The sequence below is a fragment of the Perca fluviatilis genome, chromosome 7, assembly GCF_010015445.1.
Source record: "Perca fluviatilis chromosome 7, GENO_Pfluv_1.0, whole genome shotgun sequence".
In the NCBI taxonomy this organism is placed as follows: domain Eukaryota; kingdom Metazoa; phylum Chordata; class Actinopteri; order Perciformes; family Percidae; genus Perca; species Perca fluviatilis.
Window position 1 is genome coordinate 41,466,798 of NC_053118.1, and position 20,617 is coordinate 41,487,414.

General features: G+C 43.2%; 1 protein-coding gene across 3 annotated transcripts in view; it reads right to left on the bottom strand.

Annotated features, from left to right (window-relative positions):
* LOC120562392 (interferon-inducible GTPase 5-like) overlaps nucleotides 1–20,617 on the bottom strand; it is a 161,553-nt gene that overhangs the window by 22,962 nt on the left and 117,974 nt on the right. The window contains exons 1-3 of one of the 3 annotated variants that reach the window (XM_039806113.1): nucleotides 19,158–19,301; nucleotides 10,823–11,392; nucleotides 5,811–7,575 (exon numbers count right to left, since the gene is read on the bottom strand). In XM_039806113.1, the coding sequence (XP_039662047.1) occupies nucleotides 6,935–7,575; nucleotides 10,823–11,384 (1,203 nt within the window). In that variant the 5' untranslated portion in view covers nucleotides 11,385–11,392; nucleotides 19,158–19,301 and the 3' untranslated portion in view covers nucleotides 5,811–6,934. Of the gene's footprint in view, nucleotides 1–5,810; nucleotides 7,576–10,822; nucleotides 11,393–19,157; nucleotides 19,503–20,617 lie in introns of those variants that run through there. The other 2 variants (XM_039806114.1, XM_039806112.1) reach the window with 2 other exon arrangements.

The following is a 20,617-nucleotide window of genomic DNA, read 5'->3' on the forward strand; positions in this document are numbered from 1 at the left end:
TATGGAAATCAACGCGACCGAACAATGGCGAATACGGAATGGCACGGACGATCGTGGATCGTTGCACGGACGATCACGAATGGCACACGACGATCGAGAACAGAACGACGAGATCGGAGGAATACGACGATCGACACGGAGAGGAATGACGACGGCACGTGGAATGGACGGACGACGGACGACGACGACGTACGATGGAAAATGACGACACGGAATGCACGTCGTAATGGAATGGCATGGACGACGTACGGAATGAATGACGAGATGGACGAGAGAATAGTGATGGCACGAAGGAATGACGACGTACGGAATGACGACGTACGATGTGGCATGAATGACGACGTACGGAAAACGGATGACGGACGACATGAATGACGACGTGAAGGAATGACGACATGGAATGGAATACGACGGGTACGGACGACGGATGGAATACGACGACGACGTAATGGTGAATGGAACGACGACGGCATGGAATGGCATGGACGAATGACGGAATGAATACGGACGACATGAAAAGGAAAGGAATGGAATACGATGACGGGCATGGAATATGGAATGGACGACATGGAATGACGACGATGGAAGGAATGAACGGACGACGTAATGGTGAATGACGACGGAATGGAATGGACGACGGAATGACGACATGGATGACGACGGAATGGCATGGACGATACGGACGGACGGGGTATGGAATGACGACGGAAGGAAAAGCGGACGACGTGGAATAAACGACCGGTGAATACGGACGACGTGGAATGGACGATGGCATGGAAGGAAAATGGAATGGACGACGTGGCATGGAAGGAATGACGACAAGGAATGACGGAATGGATGAATGGACGACATGGAATGAATGGCATGGACGACATGGAATACGACGTGGCATGAATGGAATGGACGACATGGAATGGTGGAATGACGGATGGAATGGAAGGAATAAGGAAGGAATGACGACGTGGCATGAATGGAATGACGACGGAATGGTATGGACGACGTGAAGGAAGGATGGCATGGAAGGAATGGACGGAAGGAATGGAATGGCATGGTGAATGGCATGGAATGGATGGATGGATGGAAGGAATGGATGGAAGGAATGGAAGGAATGGAAGGAAGGACAGGAAAAAGGAAGGAGTATGGATAAAGGAAGGAGAGGATGGAGCGAGTGGAGGGAAGGGAAAGGAAGGAAGGAAGGAAGGAAAGGAGGGATGGAAGGAATGAAGGAAGGAAGGAATGGAAGGAAGGGAGGAAGGAAGGAAGGAATGGTGGGAATGGAAGGAATGGAAGGAATGGCATGGTGGATGGTGAATGGAATGGAAGGAGTGGATGGATGGTGGAAGGAAAGGATGGAAGGAAGGAAGGAAGGAAAGGAAGGAAGGAAGGAAGGAAGGAAGGGATGGCATGGTGAATGGAATGGAAGGAGAGTGGAATGAAGGAAGGAGTGGAGAAAGGAATAAGGAATGGAAGGAAGCTGGAAGGAAGACGGATGGAAGGAAGGAATGGAAGGAATGGAATGGGTGGAATGCAGTGGTGGAATGGATGGATGGAAGGAATGGAAGGGAAGGAATGGAAGGAGAATGGAATGGTGGATGGATGGAAGGAATGGACGACGACGTGGAATGGACGGACGGAAGGAATGGTATGGATGGAAGGAAGGATGGCATGGTGGATGGAAGGAAGGAATGGAATGGAAGGAATGGATGAAGGAAGGAATGGATGACGTGGAAGGAATGGACGGACATGGCATGGAAGGAAGGATGGAATGGAAGGAATGGAATGGAAGGAAGGAAGGTGGATCTGGGGGGGAAGGATGGAAGGAAGGTGGATCTGGAATGGAAGGGAAGGAAGGAATGGCATGGATGGAATGGAAGGATGGAATGGATGGAAGGAAGGAATGGACGGACATGGAATGGAATGGACATGGAATGGGACGGGGGCATGACGAGAATGGCATGGACGACACGGGCATGAATGACATGGATGACGGGGACACGAATGGACGATCACGATCACAGGCATGGACAGGAATGGATGGACACATGGAGGCATGGACGACACGACATGGCATGGAAGGCATGGACAGAATGGACATGGCATGGAATGGCATGGACAGGACTGACACGAATGGACTGGCATGGAAGGCATGGAATGGAATGGATGAATGGCATGGATGGAATGGCATGGCACGACAAGGAAGGCATGGAAGGCATGGAATGGCATGGAATGGCACGGAAGGAATGGCAGGACGACGACATGACGACGGACGGCGGACGATCGAGACACGGACGAATGGAATACGGACGACACGGACGACGGAATGACGACGACACGACGACGACGGCATGGAATGGAGACGACGACGACGACGACGAATACGACGACGACGATATGGTACGACGGCATGAATGGACACGGGCATGGAATGGATGGCATGGAAGGACACGGTGGTGAAGGATGATGAAAATAACCGGACAGACGGCCCTGATCCATCCGACACCGTAGGATCTGGTCGAGCCGGAGCCGGACCCGAAGGAGGACACCGATCGGCCCAGTGGAAGACATCAGGGAACAACGCCAGAGGATCGTCCGGAACGACCAACGAGTGGAAACGCCGGAGGAACGGAAGGGCAGCGGCCAACAGCAGGATTACGACACCGGCACCGAACGGCCACCGCCCAACAAACCGGAGAGGACCATAACCAGCATGGACCATCCAGCCGGAAGCCACCGGAGACGTGGACACACGGAAGCCACAGTGGACAGAGACACGGAACGAAGGAGGAACGCACCGAAGGAATCGAATGACCGGAAGTGCATGCCCCGGACCCGGACCCAGACCATAACCGGAGCCCACCGGAGCCCAGCCCAGAGCCGAGATCCACCGTGAACGGATACAGACACACCGCCAGTGGAAAGCGGACCAACCCGGACCGAAGACCCAGGACCCGAACAGCGAAACCCCACCCATGGACAGGACACAGCATACAACACCACCAGAGGAGAACGGATCACCAGCACACCACACACAGAGCGGACACGCCACCGTGGCACTGACTTCTGGACTGACCGAGCCCCATCTGGATCCCCACAGGCAGGAAACGCCCCAGTGGACATCAAGGAAGTGGAAGGATCAGATCGTGGACCCCCACTGGACTGGGATGTTCAGGACCCAGCACAACAGTCTGGATGAGCACATGAGGCTGGACACACATCAGCCAGGAGGGACTTGCTAGAACGGACAGCACCAGGAAAGCTTGAACAATGACAAACTTGGAAACCAAGAAATAAACGGAAGGCATGGACAAGGTAGAAACAGGAGTGGAGACAAAATAGACTTAAAGAAAAGAAGGAACAAATGGAGGAAACGAAGAAATAACTTGAGCCGGAAATGGAGGGCGGAAATAGGACAATGAAGCCAGCCTGAATGGACCAACGGACTGAAGGAATGAATGGAAAGCCCTTGAAACAAAGAAGGATAATGGAAATGGAATGGAATTATCCCCTAATGAATGGAAGAAGCCCTCCTGATTCCATCCCCCAAGGAATAGCCATAGTGTGGACATGAATGACCCTTAGTGGACGAATGAATAATGAAAGACAATAGACTGAAACAGGACAGTGGAATGGATAAGAAACATCCAGCTTGAAGCACTGCGCTGACCAGCTGTCTCCGGTGTTCACAGACATTTTCAACACCTCTCTGGAGACATGTCACGTGCCAGCCTGCTTCAAGACCTCAACCATCATCCCCGTTCCCAAGAAGCCAAGGACCACAGGACTTAATGACTTCAGACCCGTCGCCCTGACCTCTGTGGTTATGAAGTCCTTTGAGCGCCTTGTGCTTTCACACCTAAAAGCCATCACCGACCCCCTCCTGGACCCCTGCAGTTTGCCTACAGAGCCAATAGGTCTGTAGATGATGCAGTCAACCTGGCCCTCCACTACATCCTCCGGCACCTGGACTCCACAGGAAACTACGCCAGGATCCTGTTTGTGGACTTCAGCTCTGCTTTCAACACCATCATCCCGGCTCTGCTCCAGGAGAAGCTCTCCCAGCTTGGTGTGCCTGACTCCACCTGCAGGTGGATCACTGACTTCCTGTCTGACAGGAAGCAGCATGTCAAGCTGGGGAAAGACATCTCCGACTCACAGACCATCAGCACCGGATCCCCTCAGGGCTGTGTTCTTTCTCCCCTACTCTTCTCCCTCTACACCAACAGCTGCACTTCCAGTCTGAGTCTGTCAAGCTTCTAAAGTTCGCGGGCGACACCTCCCTCATCGGACTCATCTCTGATGGTGACGAGTCTGCCTACAGGTGGGAGGCTGACCACCTGGTGACCTGGTGCAAGCAAAACAACCTAGATCTCAACGCTCTAAAGACAGTGGAGATGGTTGTGGACTTCAGGAAGAATTCAGCCCCACCTGCCCCCATCACCCTCTGTGACTCCACAATTAACACTGTGGAGTCTTTCCGCTTCCTGGCAACTACAATCTCCCAGGACCTCAAGTGGGAGCTAAACATCAGCTCCTTCGTCAAGAAAGCACAACAGAGGATGTACTTCCTGCGGCAGCTGAAGAAATCCAACCTGCCAAAGACAATGATGGTGCACTTCTACACAGCCATCATTGAGTCCATCCTCACATCCTCCATCACCATCTGGTACGCTGCTGCCACTGCCAAGGACAAGGGCAGACTGCAGCGTGTCATTCGGTCAGCTGAGAAGGTGATTGGCTGCAATCTCCCACCACTCCAGGACCTTTACGCCACCAGGACTCTGAAGCGTGCTGGAAAGATTGTGGCTGACCCCTCCCACCCCGGACACAAACTCTTTGAGCTACTCCCCTCTGGCAGGAGGCTGAGGTCCATCAGGACCAAAACATCACGCCACATGGGGAGGGAGAGGGTTTTTTGCCCCCAAAAAAGAAGGAAAAAAAAAAAAATTCTTTTTTAACCTCCCCTCTTTTTTCTTTTTTTTTTTTTTTTTTTGTTTTTTTTAATGTTTGTTTAACTTATTTAGATAATGTGTGACATGCACCTACGACACCAAAACAAATTCCTTGTATGTGTAAAAAAATGTACTTGGCAATAAAGCTTTTCTGATTCTGATTCTGAAATCTGCCTGCTTCTATGGGAATTTAACATAGGGGTGTACTGAGTTATGCCCCCTGTATTTTAAGGAAGAACATTTATTTAAATTACGATACATTATTCATTCACAAAGAAAATTGGTGTCCTTAAGGGTTGGATTTTTCCTCATTTTTTTAAATTAAGGCATTAAGATCAATTTCCAAAGGATGATTTTTTATTCCTGTTTTTAGTCAACTTTAGCATGGGTTCATAAACTTATACTGAGCACTGTGTATACTGTATATGTTATAGCCTATACTGTAAATGCTTGCAAATTAACTGTACAGTATGGGAACTTCATATTGCCATTATTATGTATTTCCCACATATTTAGCAATTTTATATTGCTAGGCTACGCTATGCCAGGCAAAACCACGATAAGTTAGGACAGGATAGAATAGACTCTGGACTTTTCACGAATTCATTATTTAACTGTTTGTATAGTGAATGCTTACCTGTGTGTGTTGTTAATTGTAGGCAAGGACCAAGGATGATCTATAGAAACCTGTTGGCAAATAGCGAAGAAAATAGCCAAAACTGCATAACGTCCCATTAAAGGTGTGAGGTGGGATGTAATGCCAACATATGTCCACTAGATGGCAGTGAAGTAACAACCTCCTGCTATGTGACATGTAGAATTCATTTAATTTCAAGTAATAACAAAATCACACATTTCAGCTCATTTCAATGAACATTTTATTTGATTATTCAAAAGCCTCCAATACATTCATCACATGACATTTAGCTGATGCTTTTATCCATTAAGTTCATTCAACCATGAAGTTACAAACTCCTGACAGCAAGAATCAAGTGCAAGAACATTAGTTTAAAATCATTTCATGTTATGACAAAATCACAATTTGTAGATAATGTCATGAAGATTTTATTAGATTTTTCAAAACCCTTCATTTCATTCATTAACATACAGTTTTTAGAACGGTAAAAGTAAAGTTACAATTATTTATTTTTTTAATTAACTTTTATTTAACCAGGTAGGCCGTTGAGGACAGATGGCGACCTGGCCAAGAAAAGCATAAGTGTGCAAGACATCATACAGTTTCACATTCAATACAGTCTAAGAATGCAGAATATAATAGGCTACATAAAATACAGATTAAAATACAGATTAGGTAGGAATTACAAAGCCGGCGCAAAGTGAGGTGTAAGTAAGTCGATGGATATGTGAAAGTGATGTGGTAATAACACAATATACATGAATAGACAGTCTATATAAATGCTGAAATGTAGTAAAGACTCAATATACAGTCAGTGCAAATTGTGGTCTAGATAGTGGTGTTGAATCAGTTATAACACAATATATATATGAATAGGCAGTCAATGTAAGTGCTGAAATATAGGGGAGAGTCAATATACAGTTAGTGCTAATGATTTGTAAGATTAAATAATAAAGAAATGAGGATAAAAAATAAAAATAAGAGAGCATCCAAGAGAGTCTTGTTCCCCCATACCCTACCCAATCCTCCTTCTACTCATCTAACTCGCTCAAGAGATATAGTAATACACTGCATATATGTATTTTATAACTTTCATTGTGACAGGTAAGAAACCAAGGGCTGCCAAGTTTTAATGTAATGTGGTGAGTTGTCTTTCATTACATATCTTATCCTTTCCAGATGTAATATACTGGTCAGGTCTTGGAGCCACATCCTGTACGTAGGAACCATCGTCCCTTTCCATAACATCAAAATCAATAATGCCAAAAAAACGAAACACAACTTTGTTGCACTAACAAGCCCTTATGCTGCTACATCACCACCAAAAACCTTGTCACTATTACTAAATCTACTGAAGAGCTGGTAAACATAAACGCAAGGCCTTTTCAGATACTTTCTGTGCATCCTCAGCAAACATGTCAAGGAACATGTTGAGAGATTTGTATTTGGAGAGAAAAGATGTGGCCATTGCTACTGGGATTCCTAATAATGGAAGAAATCTAGACCCTTCCTCTGCTGCTTCTAATGAAAGTAAATCCACAGAAGAGCGTATTATCATCTCAATAAGATCTTTGTTTATTTCTTTTCCAGCCAGTGGTGATGTCATCACTGCTCTAAGCTCCTCCAAAGGCACACCTGCAGTCTGAGCAAGACGCTGCAGTGACTCGCTATCAAGACCAAAGGTGGCTTCGTATTGTCTAATGGTGGTAAATATCATGAACATATCAATGGCATCAGATAACCCAGGAACTGGTAAAGCTGCTCCCAATGCAGATCCACTGGCAAGGTACTTTATTCTAGCCTGTAAAGCTTCTTTCTTTTTTATGATGACTTCAAGACTGACAGGGGGCAAGGCCAACAGCAGAGCATTCTTCTTGTGTGCAGGAAGTTCTTCCTCTAAGGTTTTCTCTAACAGATGGAAATCATACAGGTGGAGATCACGGCTGGACACCAGGAAGACTTGTGGAGACTCAACACGTCCTTTAAGACCTTCGTCACAAAGAGAACAGGAAGTTAACTTCACATGAGGAAATTAAAACAAACTGGGGCGGCCTCTAGCTCACCCAGAAAGAGCATTCGCCATGTTGGCTGAGTCCTGCAGCGGAGCAGGGTTAGAATCTGACCTGCTACCCTTTGCTGTGTGTCATCCCTCATCTCTCTCCCCTTTTCATATCTATCCACTTTCAAATAAATGGAAAAGCCCCAAAATAAATCATCTTTAAAAAAACAAAAGAAATTAAAACAAACTGAGGAATAACCTCTTAAGCCTACACTTCCCAGAAACCCTCTGTAGGTCCGACACAAAGTCAGGTAGGTCATTTACAGTAGAAATATTAGTTCAGATCTGAGAAGATGAGCAGTCAAGCCAACAGACCCTCATTAGGGGGCTCTGCCAGTGTTCATATTAGGGGTGGACCATTCAGAAAATGTCACGATTCCATTCAATATCTATTTTCGATTCAAAAATGATTCTCGATTCAAAAAACGATTCACAGTATGTAAATGTAGTTACTTTTCCCATGTATGTATGTGTATATATACAGTGAGGAAAATCAGTATTTGAACATCCTGCTATTTTGCAAGTTCTCCCACTTGGAAATCATGGAGGGGTCTGAAATTATCATCTTAGGTGCATGTCCACTGTAAGAGACATAATCTAAAAAAAAAATCCAGAAATCACAATATATGATTTTTTAACTATTTATTTGTATGAAACAGCTGCAAATAAGTATTTGAACACCTGTCTATCAGCTAGAATTCTGACCCTCAAAGACCTGTTAGTCTGCCTTTAAAATGTCCACCTCCACTCCATTTATTATCCTAAATTAGATGCACCTGTTTGAGGTCGTTAGCTGCATAAAGACACCTGTCCACCCCATACAATCAGTAAGAATCCAACTACTAACATGGCCAAGACCAAAGAGCTGTCCAAAGACACTAGAGACAAAATTGTACACCTCCACAAGGCTGGAAAGGGCAACCATTAGAAAATGGAAGAAGCTAAACATGACTGTCAATCTCCCTCGGACTGGGGCTCCATGCAAGATCTCACCTCGTGGGGTCTGAGTGATCCTAAGAAAGGTGAGAAATCAGCCCAGGACTACACGGGAGGAGCTGGTCAATGACCTGAAAACAGCTGGGACCACCGTTTCCAAGGTTACTGTTGGTAATACACTAAGACGTCATGGTTTGAAATCATGCGTGGCGCGGAAGGTTCCCCTGCTTAAACCAGCACATGTCCAGGCCCGTCTTAAGTTTGCCAACGACCATCTGGATGATCCAGAGGAGTCATGGGAGAAAGTCATGTGGTCAGATGAGACCAAAATAGAACGTTTTGGTCATAATTCCACTAACCGTGTTTGGAGGAAGAAGAATGATGAGTACCATCCCAAGAACACCATCCCTACTGTGAAGCATGGGGGTGGTAGCATCATGCTTTGGGGGTGTTTGTCTGCACATGGGACAGGGCGACTGCACTGTATTAAGGAGAGGATGACCGGGGCCATGTATTGCAAGATTTTGGGGAACAACCTCCTTCCCTCAGTTAGAGCATTGAAGATGGGTCGAGGCTGGGTCTTCCAACATGACAATGACCCGAAGCACACAGCCAGGATAACCAAGGAGTGGCTCTGTAAGAAGCATATCAAGGTTCTGGTCTCCAGACCTAGACCCAATAGAGAATCTTTGGAGGGAGCTCAAACTCCGTGTTTCTCAGCGACAGCCCAGAAACCTGACTGATCTAGAGAAGATCTGTGTGGAGGAGTGGGCCAAAATCCCTCCTGCAGTGTGTGCAAACCTGGTGAAAAACTACAGGAAACGTTTGACCTCTGTACTTGCAAACAAAGGCTACTGTACCAAATATTAACATTGATTTTCTCAGGTGTTCAAATACTTATTTGCAGCTGTATCATACAAATAAATAGTTAAAGAAATCATACATTGTGATATCTGGAGTTTTTTTTTTTAGATTATGTCTCACACAGTGGACATGCACCTACGATGACAATTTCAGACCCCTCCATGATTTCCAAGTGGGAGAACTTGGAAAATAGCAGGGTGTTCAAATACTTATTTTCCTCACTGTATATATACAGTACAGGCCAAAAGTTTGGACACACCTTCTCATTCAATGCGTTTCCTTTTTATTTTCATGACTATTTACATTGTAGATTCTCACTGAAGGCATCAAAACTATGAATGAACACATATGGAATTATGTACTTAACAAAAAAGTGTGAAATAACTGAAAACATGTCTTATATTTTAGATTCTTCAAAGTAGCCACCCTTTGCTTTTTTTGATAACTCTGCAAACCCTTGGTGTTCTCTCAATGAGCTACATGAGGTAGTCACCTGAAATGGTTTTACCTTCACAGGTGTGCTTTGTCAGGGTTAATTAGTGGAATTATTTCCCTTATTAATAAAAAAAGCAAAGGGTGGCTACTTTGAAGAATCTAAAATATAAGACATGTTTTCAGTTATTTCACACTTTGTTGTTAAGTACATAATTCCATATGTGTTCATTCATAGTTTTGATGCCTTCAGTGAGAATCTACGATGTAAATAGTCATGAAAATAAAAAGGAAACACATTGAATGAGAAGGTGTGTCCAAACTTTTGGCCTGTACTTGATATATATATATATATATATATATATATATATATATATATATATATATATATATATATATATATATATATATATATATATATATATACACACACACACATATATATATATATCTCTTGTATACATCCCATTCATGTTGAATTTTTATTCAGTAGTTATTCAGGTGGATTTGTTATTTTATCATCCTGTTTTTGATGTATATGTATGTTGGGTGTGATGTCTTTAAGCTACTGGGACCTTCAATTTCCCCTTGGGGATCAATAAAGTATCTATTTATCTACCTTCCTATCTACCATGTGATTGCAGTAGACGAAAAAAATTGAATTGAAAAAGATTTAAAGAATTTTAATTGATTTTTGGAATTCTATTAATCTATTTTGAAGCGGTAGAGCTTGAATCGCGATTTGAATATGAATCGATTCTTTTGCACACCCCTAGTTCATATGATTCATTTGATGACCTGTTAACATGACCTGTTGTTAGCCAATGTGGAAAGTTATTATCTTGTCCTCTCTTAAAATTAAAGTGTCTACTTGTGACCCTTGTTGCATATTGTATGCCTTTAAGTTTTAGGCATTTGTAAATATCCACCTAACCTCAGACTCACCTTTAATGCATTCATCCCTGATGTCTTTAAGGGTCTTTTCTTCGTTGAACTCTGACCCCTGATCTGTTTTCTCATCACGAATGTTGTTGTCAATCTTTGAGCGAACAAAGTAGAACTTCTTCCCCATCTTCTGAATCTCCTTAGCGAGCTTCACATCATTTTGTGTGAAGCGATCAGCTGAGATGATGATGAAGAAGTCAAACCTTTTGAATTCAACCTTCTTCAGGTACTCCTCAGCTGGAAACTTGGTGGTGCCAATACCAGGAAGATCCCAAAGTGTAACATTGGGATACTTAGGATGGTGATATGGTGTAACATCTTTGGTGGTTTGTGTAACACCAGTAGGGGCAGCTCTTTCCTTATCACTGTTGGGTATGCCTCTAAAGGCATTAACAAAGGTGGATTTACCAGAACCAGACTCTCCTGTGATCGCAATATTTAGCTGAACATTATTCAGTTTGTCCAAATAATTCTGGATCTCTGCAGTGGCTGAAGCGGGTCCGTTGGTTTCCAGTTCTTTTTTAATTTTTGCCATTTGTTCGTCATCATCATGTGGATCCATAGCACTTCCTGAAGAATAAGTAAAAACAGAAAATCATTGAGCTATTTTGATTCAGGAAGTTGCAGCATAAGTTTACCCTCATCTCAACATTCATTAAAATACAATAAGTCAAAGTTAGGAGATTGCATTTTAATAATGTTTTTTCCAAGAATGTGTGTAGTCTATAGCTACTGTAAGGCCCGCTGCACACTGGCTGCGTGGCGTGTCTTTTTTTATTTCGGCTCCCATGGTAACAGGTTAGAGCACGCTACCTCCGTGACACGCACGTCTCAAAAAACGCATGCACGCTAGAAATAGAACCAACGCTTATTTTTCAAGCGACAGTCAAGCGTTTTGGAAGAGTTTCCAGGCTAAATAGAATAGGAAAATATGTTTATATGTCAAATACATTTAATATAGACATGTTGATGTTTAAAAGTCTCGAAGTTTTGATATAAATGTATGTAAAAGACCACTTCTGAGTTTTAATGTGTTGTGGAGTTAATGAATAAAATGGGAAAATATTTGTATATGATTGACCGGAAATTCTGTGTACCCGCAATGTTGAAATGTGTCCTTTTAGTGGCACCGTAGTTTTTTTTTTTGCACAATGGGAGATGAGCTTTGAAAGGTAGCTGGCGGGTGTGAATGGCTCACAGCTGTTTGTGTCTACAGGATTTTTATCTGAGATTTTGTTTCTTTTATGAACTTTGAAAACTTGACGCCCGTTTCATGACGGAAGAAAGGACGATCGTATATTGTTTGCATTCCTTGGGGAGCGCAGCGAGGTACGATGGGTTTCCATTCATAGTAATTTAGAAATTGTTTGTACGTTTGTATAGTCTATTTTGCTGCGTAATTAATGTTTGTAATCCTAAATGTTTGTTCACGTAATGAGTTTTGTATCCGTGAAAACATATGTGTGAAATGTTTGTTGTCTTTATGTTTTCAATACAGTTTTCACGGTGCTAAGGTGATGATGAATTAACGAATGCTGAACGTCATGCTGGACTGGCAAATTAAATAAAAGACGCCTTATGCATCAGTCGAGACTCTCGTTTTTGGATCCAAGGGCTGTAACAATGTAATACATTAAAAAAAATTAAATAATTATTGATTTTGTAATATTGCACCTGTCAATCCAGAAGGAAATATTCTGGAGCCTATTTTGCCGTCAATACTGCAGACGTTGTCTTTGCTGTAATCAGATCAGAATATATTTATGATTATGTTTATGGGAAACATCCATGTGTCCAGACAAGGCTAGCAGCAGCAGTCAGACACCTTTCTGGTGGGGAAAGACGTAGAAAACACCACGCAGCCAGTGTGTAGCCTAAGATAAATTGTTGCCTGCAGTCAGTGAGCTTTTCTGAGCAGAAAAACCATCAAAACATGCAAGCCAACGGAGAGTGCATAGACCCCCCCAAATTAAATTTGCTGCCACAAGGGTGCGTCTAGATTTCTAGGCTACTAAAATAGTTCACCGAAACGTGTTTCTGAAAACATTTGAAGAGAGAAATAGGTCATGCAGTTGCTGAATCTGTCTTCATTTCAGATCAACAAAGGTCAGTTTAAAAGATTTTACTCAGATTTTCAGAGACTCTAGTCACTCATCCCACTCGTAATTTCTGGTTTAGCACTCCGCCAATCAGATGGGTCATTGAGTCCAACAGCCCGCCCTCCAATTCAACAAGTCAAATCTGCCCAAAATGAAGGCCAACGGCTCCTCAGACTAAAGACGGCACGAATCACACCGAACAGACTCGAGTCACCGACCTCACCAGTCTGTCAGACAGCCGATTATCGGGTTGGTGGGTCAGGGTCTTAAGTCAGAGGACTGCATTCAGAATATAGGCCACGTTTTTGTTTTCAGACCCAAGAGGCCTGTACTACGAATCCAGATCAACATGTCCTGGATTTCTTTTAGTTACCCGGCTTCACCTAACCTAACAACTGCAGCCCTGCATAAGCTGTGTCACGACGGTGGTTAACGACTAGTTAAATCAACCAAGGGTTAGTTTACAGACAGAAGACAGACAGACAGACAGACAGACAGACAACCCAGGGTTTCCCAATCCAGCGGTGCACACGTTCACATAAAAGAGGCGGGCTTTGCACAGCAGGACCAATGAGAAACACCTACCAGAGTCGCATATTTTATATAAGAAGAGTAAACTATAATTCTACATAAATATGAAGAACACAGACATGGTTTTACAGACAAAACGCAAAACAGTCGCTGCTTCATAAAACAGGAAGGAAAGCTGGCAAAAAAAACTAGCCGATGGTGTAAATATGTAAATCTCATCTCTTATCTTATATCACTTCCTCATCAGTCAGGCACAACATTTGACTATAATTAAACTTCTGATTTCCATAATGTCGTTGCTTTTGCTTATTATTTCAGTTGCAACCCCGGCAGTAGGAAGCGATTGAGAGAGCAAATAAAAAAATATAAAAACATAATTCAAACCGATGTGTGGCATTGGTAACACACGGCTCAACAAGCTGACAAATAGTCTATACATAATTCCCTGCACTTTAAATGTATATCTTTCAGGAGATGTTAACGGGGTTGTCGATCTCTCTGTGCACTGAGCTCCAGACACGATAGCATTTGATTTTCCGACGTATCTGGGAATTCCACAACAGGTACAAAGCAGCAATAGTGGTTATTTTGGACACGTTGATGAAAAAACGTTGGTGCCTACAGCTCTGCACCGTAGGGTAACACAAGTAGCGTGAGTAACGTGTTTAAACACAAATGATCCCAATGATCCCATGATGAACTCATGCCATCAAATATTTGCTCTGCCTCGGTGTGAACACACCATACATTTAGTTTAGAAAACATTCCCAGATGCTTAAACCCTGCAGGCAGCGACTGCGGTCAAGCCAGCCGACACTCGGATCTCCGTGGTCAAACCAGCCGACACTAAATTTGTAATGCGCTCTCTAGCGTGCGGTGGTAAATGCATTCAAACGCCACAAAGTATCCAGTAGCAAAGATGACACACAAAAAAACCAAAAAAGGTAAAAACAAAAGAATAAAAACCTAAAAAAAAAACCTTGTCCTGCCCTAAAAAAAAAAGAAATTGTGAAGTGGAAGAAGATTATTTTAAAAAACAACATAAAAGAAAACAATAATTTTGTAGCCCCTCCAACAATTTAAAAAATCAAGCACTAAATGGAAATTTTGTTTTAAGCAAAACCCCCCTTTTTTAAAACGTAGTAAAATAAGAAATTTTTTTGTCTAAAAACTTTTTCTTTCACAAAAATTTAGTAGGGCTCCGTATCCATTCAAAATAAGGTGTTAAACACACCATTCCTACAAACACTACCCTTTACTCCATGTATATTCACCTTCCAACACTGTCTTAACCCCCCAAATAAACAAAATACAACATAACAATACATTATTCCATACAATAATTTTATCAGGGGCTCCTACTGCACCTTCATAAAAATTTAAAAAAAAAAAAATTTTAAAAAATTTCATCCCTACATCCTACTTCATTCCTTTTCTCAAGTCCTCCGCTCTAGTCCACGTGTATACTTTGTCAACATTTCAACCCTTTACCATACTTCTTTCCTTCCCTTACACAGACCACCACAAAACACAATGCCCACAGAGCGCGCCGCCCGACAACCCAACCCAAAACGCAAAGCCCACAAGCCAAAACCCCCCCCCCCATTCGATAATTTTCTTCTCACATCTTGTGTAAAAAAAAAAACAAAAATAAAAAAAAACTATTTCATATACTAAAACTCTTTCAAAAATTGACTCATGTGTCTTCCTGACATCAATCCACCTTTACATAATTTCTGTGTGTGAACTGTCCACCATATAAATTTCACATTCAACTTTGTAAAACAAATCAGTAGCATTCTTTCCCTGTGAAAAAAACAAAAGAAAAAAAAAAAATCTAAAAAAAACCAAACACAACAAAAAAAAAAACACAAAAAGCCAAAAAAAGAAAAGCAAAAACACCCGAGGCCAACCAAATAAAAAAAAAAAAAAAAAAAAAAAAAAAAAAAAAAAAAAAAACACAAACCAAAAAAAAACAAAAACCCCCCAAAAAAAAAAAAAAAAAAAAAAAAAAACAAAAAAAAAAAACACAAACCAAAAAAAAACAAACTCATATTTCCATACCTCCATCTGTGTAATCTCCCCGCAATGCCAACCTGTCCGGATCCACCTGACTGTATATCCACATGTAATCCACTTGCATCCATGGCTAAGGGACATCTGGTCATGTGCTGTGGTCTAAACCTTCCACCTCCATGCCTAATGTGGAAAGCAACATTGTCCATGGTCAAAGTCCCTCATGTTTCCACCGTCCCTATCTGTGGATACCTTAAAATTGAGAAAGGCTTATACGCCTTGCTTTAGGGTCCAACTTCATTGCGAAGGAGTAATCCCGCTTTGCCTTGCTCAATACATTATGTTTGTTTCTCCGTAAAAGAGAACTGGCCACTCCAACTTCAGTATACTGTGTGCTGGTGTCCGCATTTCCATTGCGCACACACTGTGTGTGCCTCTGTCCCCCCCCCCCACCCTCTCCCTCCATATATGTGTCCGGCATCCATCCCATAACCTCTGAAACAAAGTTTATCCAGCTCTCATTCTGTATACCATACCATACTGTAGTATTGGTGTGGTATCTAACAAACAAACTCCATACACATACCTGGACCTATTTTTTTTTTATTTTACATATGTGTCGTAGCTCCTTGACCTCTCACTGTATCCTCCCCAACAACGCACCTCCCTCTTTCATCCGCTTTCTCAAAGCGGCAACAGGCTACACCCGTTTCATCCTACCTGTGTTTGTGACAATGTCCGCTAGAATGGTTGTGAGGCTGATGTTTGTGATTATCTCCATGGTCCTCCACGCTCTTGAATTCCACTCCAGTTTTATATATTTCAACAACCCTTTCAATGTTTGCAACAACCTCTCAATGGCAAGCATTCTTGGGTCATTAAGGATTCCTTTTTAAGACGCTGTATTTTTTAGAGGGATAAAAGAAATTTAATATATGTATTAATGTATGACTTTATTGATATGTTAAGTGAGAATAGGAAACAATTTATTTAAAATGTGAGCATTTATTTTTTTGTTTGTTGAAGGATGCATAATGGAGGCAATCTCTGGGACCGCCAACTTGCTGCCTTTTTTCCCCGCCTCTTTTTAGTGAAAGTCGCTTTACCATGGCAGCATGATGGCCATTATAAAAACATATCATTTAATGTATGACCCATTACGTAAGTGAAATAGTAGAAACAATCTATGTGCACGCAGCGTATACTTCCTACTTTTTGGTTTGTTAGCGACGGAGGATGGAGGCAAACCGCTGGACCGCCTCTCAACTTTGCCTTTTCCGCCTTTTTTCAGTGGAGCTGTCCCTGCTGTGGTTGGAATACGTGGCCCTCTAAAAATAAATATTATTATTTTTATGTAAGTAAATAAAAAATATTAAAATGTGGTTATGTTGGAGTTTGTTAAAGATGTGATAATGAGGAAATTGTTGCGATTGTTGTTGTTTTTAGATGTCCGTGGTCCCCTGTGTGCCTGTATTTTCTTTTTTCCTCCTCTCACTCCCTCTCCTCCTCTCACTGCTCCTCTCCTCCCTCTCACTGCTCCTCTCACTCCTCCCACTGCTCTCCTCTCCTCTCACTGCTCCTCTCCTGCTCCTCTCCTGCTCCTCTGTCCTCTCACTCCTCCTCCCTCCTCCTCCCCCTCCTCCTCTCCTGTCCTCTCACTCCCTCCTCCTTTCCTCTCCTCCTGTCCTCTCATGTCCTCTGCCTCTCTCCTCTCCCTGTCTCTCTCTTCTCCTCTCCCACCGTTCCCCCCGCCCTCTCACTGTTCCTCTCCCCTGTCCTCCACTGCTCCCTCACCGTTCCTCCTCACTGTCCTCCTCACTCCCCTCCTCCCTGCCCCTCCCCACCGCCTCACCGCCCCTCCCCACCGCCCTCCCCCCGTCCCTCCCCACTGCTCCTCCCCACCGCCCCTCTCCGTTCCTCACTGTCCTCCCACTGCTCCTCCCACTGCTCCTCTCACTGCCCTCCCTGCTCCTCCTCACTGCTCCTCTCCTGCTCCTCCCACTGCTCCCTCCCACTGCTCCTCCTCACTGCTCCTCCACTGCTCCTCTCCTGCTCCTCTCCTGCTCCCTCCACTGCCCTCCCCACTGCTCCTCTCCTGCTCCTCTCCCACTGCCCTCCTCCTCCTCCTCCCTCTCCCTCCTCCCCACTGCTCCTCCCACTGCTCCTCTCACTGCTCCTCTCCTGCTCCTCACCGCTCCTCTCACTGCCCTCCTCTCCCTGCTCCTCTCACTGCTCCTCTCATGCCTCCTCCCCTGCTCCTCTCACCGCCCCTCTCCCTGCTCCCTCCTCCCCTGCTCCTCTTCACTGCTCCTCTCACTGCTCCTCTCCACTGCTCCTCTCACTGCTCCTCTCACTGCTCCTCCCACTGCTCCTCCCACTGCTCCTCTCACTGCTCCTCTCAATGCACCTGAACCTCCTTCTGCATCTCTCACTGCTTCTGCACCTCTCCCTCCATCTCTCACTGGGCCTGCTCTTCTCCCTGGGCCCCCTCCTCTTCCTCTTCCTCTTCCTCTTCCTCTTCCTCTTCCTCGTCCAGACATTACAGTGTTTGTATTTTTCTGTTTCTGTTTCCAAACACATCACTCCTCAAAGTCCTTCTTTCATAGTAATTGAGAGAAATAACCCCTGCCACTGAGTCTAAGCCAGACTGGAATCAGCTGTGGTTGGCCCACTTTACCCAACATGAATCAGCTGTGTGTCAATTTTTCAATTGTTTTTATTTTCAGCTGAGATATGTTGTTTTTGAACTAATATCATTGCAGAAGCAGATTTTTTTATACTGTATCTAAGGTTTGGATAATTGTTTTTGCTATTGTGGGATGTTGTGTGTTAACATTCGTAAATACTACAAAAACAATCCATCATTTTGTTGGGAGGTATAGCTTGTCTGTTAAGAAAATGTAAGCGTTGTGGAAATGTGTTCACTGACTGCATATTGTGTGAAAAAGACATGAAATATGTGAATTGTATGGCCAAAAAAGACTGATGCTGTGCTAATTGTGTTTAGAGTTTTGAAAATGTGACAACTGTTTGGACAAATGCTTGTTAGCGACTGAAAAAGACTGTAATACCATCATACTGAAAATCATACAATTTTACTGTATAAATATGGAGATTTCTGGAAGCAAAGACCCATACTTGTGCTGTAAAACAAGTCAAAATATGAAATTTGAGGTGCCATAAAAAGACTTTGGTCCATAGTCCCAGGCAATGACTGATATATTTGAGTAGAGGACATCTTTGACTAAACCCATACTGGAAATGAAACATTTTTACTATTTGAGTACAGGGCATCACTTAATACCATCATACTGAAAATCATACAATTTTACTGTATAATTTTGGAGATTATTAGATACTTGTGCTGTAAAACATATAATATGAAATTTGATGCATAAAACTTGATAGTCACAATTTGTACACATCACTTAATACCATCATACTGAAAATCATACAATTTTACTGTATAAATATGGAGATTTCTGGAAGCAAAGTCCCATACTTGTGCTGTAAAACGAGTCAAAATATGAAATTTGAGGTTGAAGACTACTAATACAAAGAACAGTACAAAGTGTGTTACACAAGACAAATCTGCATGATTTGTTTTGTCCATGATCTGTGATACGACAGGAAATTCCCAATATTGACAATATTAAAGAGATAGAAAGAGAAGGAATGATATATCTTACCGTCTGTGTTACTTGAGGAATGTTACGACTCAGCAGGAAAGTTTAACTTCTGTCTCTACTGTTGTTGTTTTGTAATGTTTTAAAAAAGTTCAGCAACGTCAACGATGTGGCCAATGAAAACCTCCTGCTGTGGATGACAGAGACCAATCAGTGTGTGCCGTGTCTCCTTGGAGGCGTTATCTGTGAAATCACGTGGTTTACAAGAAACTGTCTGTTTATCATAGAGCTGCACCCTTACGAGAGAGCATACCATAGAGCAGGGGTCTCAAACTCGCGGCCCGCGGGCCAATTGCGGCCCGCGGGACGATAGTTTGTGGCCCCCGCCTTAATATGAAAGTTTAATATTAGTGCGGCCCGCGAGTTTGATATGTATGGTACTTTACAGTGTTGTGTGCGGAGCTGAACGAACCCACCAATCACGGTGGGGTATATGGCTCTCGGGGGCGGGACATCGGCCGGGCTTGATGCAAGCAGAGAAACATTCCTCAGTGAGTGAGTTACAGCAGCGTTGCCATGGAGAGTTTTCTTCCGTGCCGCTGGCTGCCTCGTTTCTATTGGGCACATGCGGACATTCGTCCCAGCGCGCTGCGTTCACAACACTTCACTTATTTTAAGTTGCTGCCCAGGACATTATACGTAGCCTATGTATATAAATATATATACATTTATATAGCTCTCGTTATATCGAGGGGTTAAATTGGGCCGGGGCTCTCCGGGGCTCAGCTCCGTCACATAAGCCTGCTAGTTTGTCCAGATGTGCCTGCTTGCAGTCTAAATATGTCACAAAAAATTTGATGAAAGTGATGCTTTTGAAAACATGATATTTGAATGATGATGATACATGAATAAATGACATTTTTTTGAAATGGCATGTCTATTTTGTCTCGGCGGAGCTGAGATGAGAACAATCAGAACACGGCAACAACCCGCCCAGAACTGCAGACATTTCACCACCGCGGGTCAACTACATAACGCCTAGTGTCTCCGTCGGTAGGATTAACAGATAAAATGCCTTCTCCTAAAGCTAAAAACCCTGTTAGTGTCCCTTTAGTGTCTCCGTCGGTAGGATTAACAGATAAAATGCCTTCTCATAAAGCTAAAAACCCCGTTAGTGTCCCTTTAGTGTCTCCGTCGGTAGGATTAACAGATAAAATGCCTTCTCATAAAGCTAAAACCCCGTTAGTGTCCCTTTAGTGTCTCCGTCAGTAGGGATTAACAGATAAAATGCCTTCTCATAAAGCTAAAACCCTGTTAGTGTCCCTTTTAGTGTCTCCGTCGGTAGGATTAACAGATAAAATGCCTTCTCATAAAGCTAAAACCCTGTTAGTGTCCCTTTTAGTGTTCCGCCGCAGTGGATTAACAGATAAAATGCCTTCTCATAAAGCTAAAAACCCCGTTAGTGTCCCTTTAGTGTCTCCGTCGGTAGGATTAACAGATAAAATGCCTTCTCATAAAGCTAA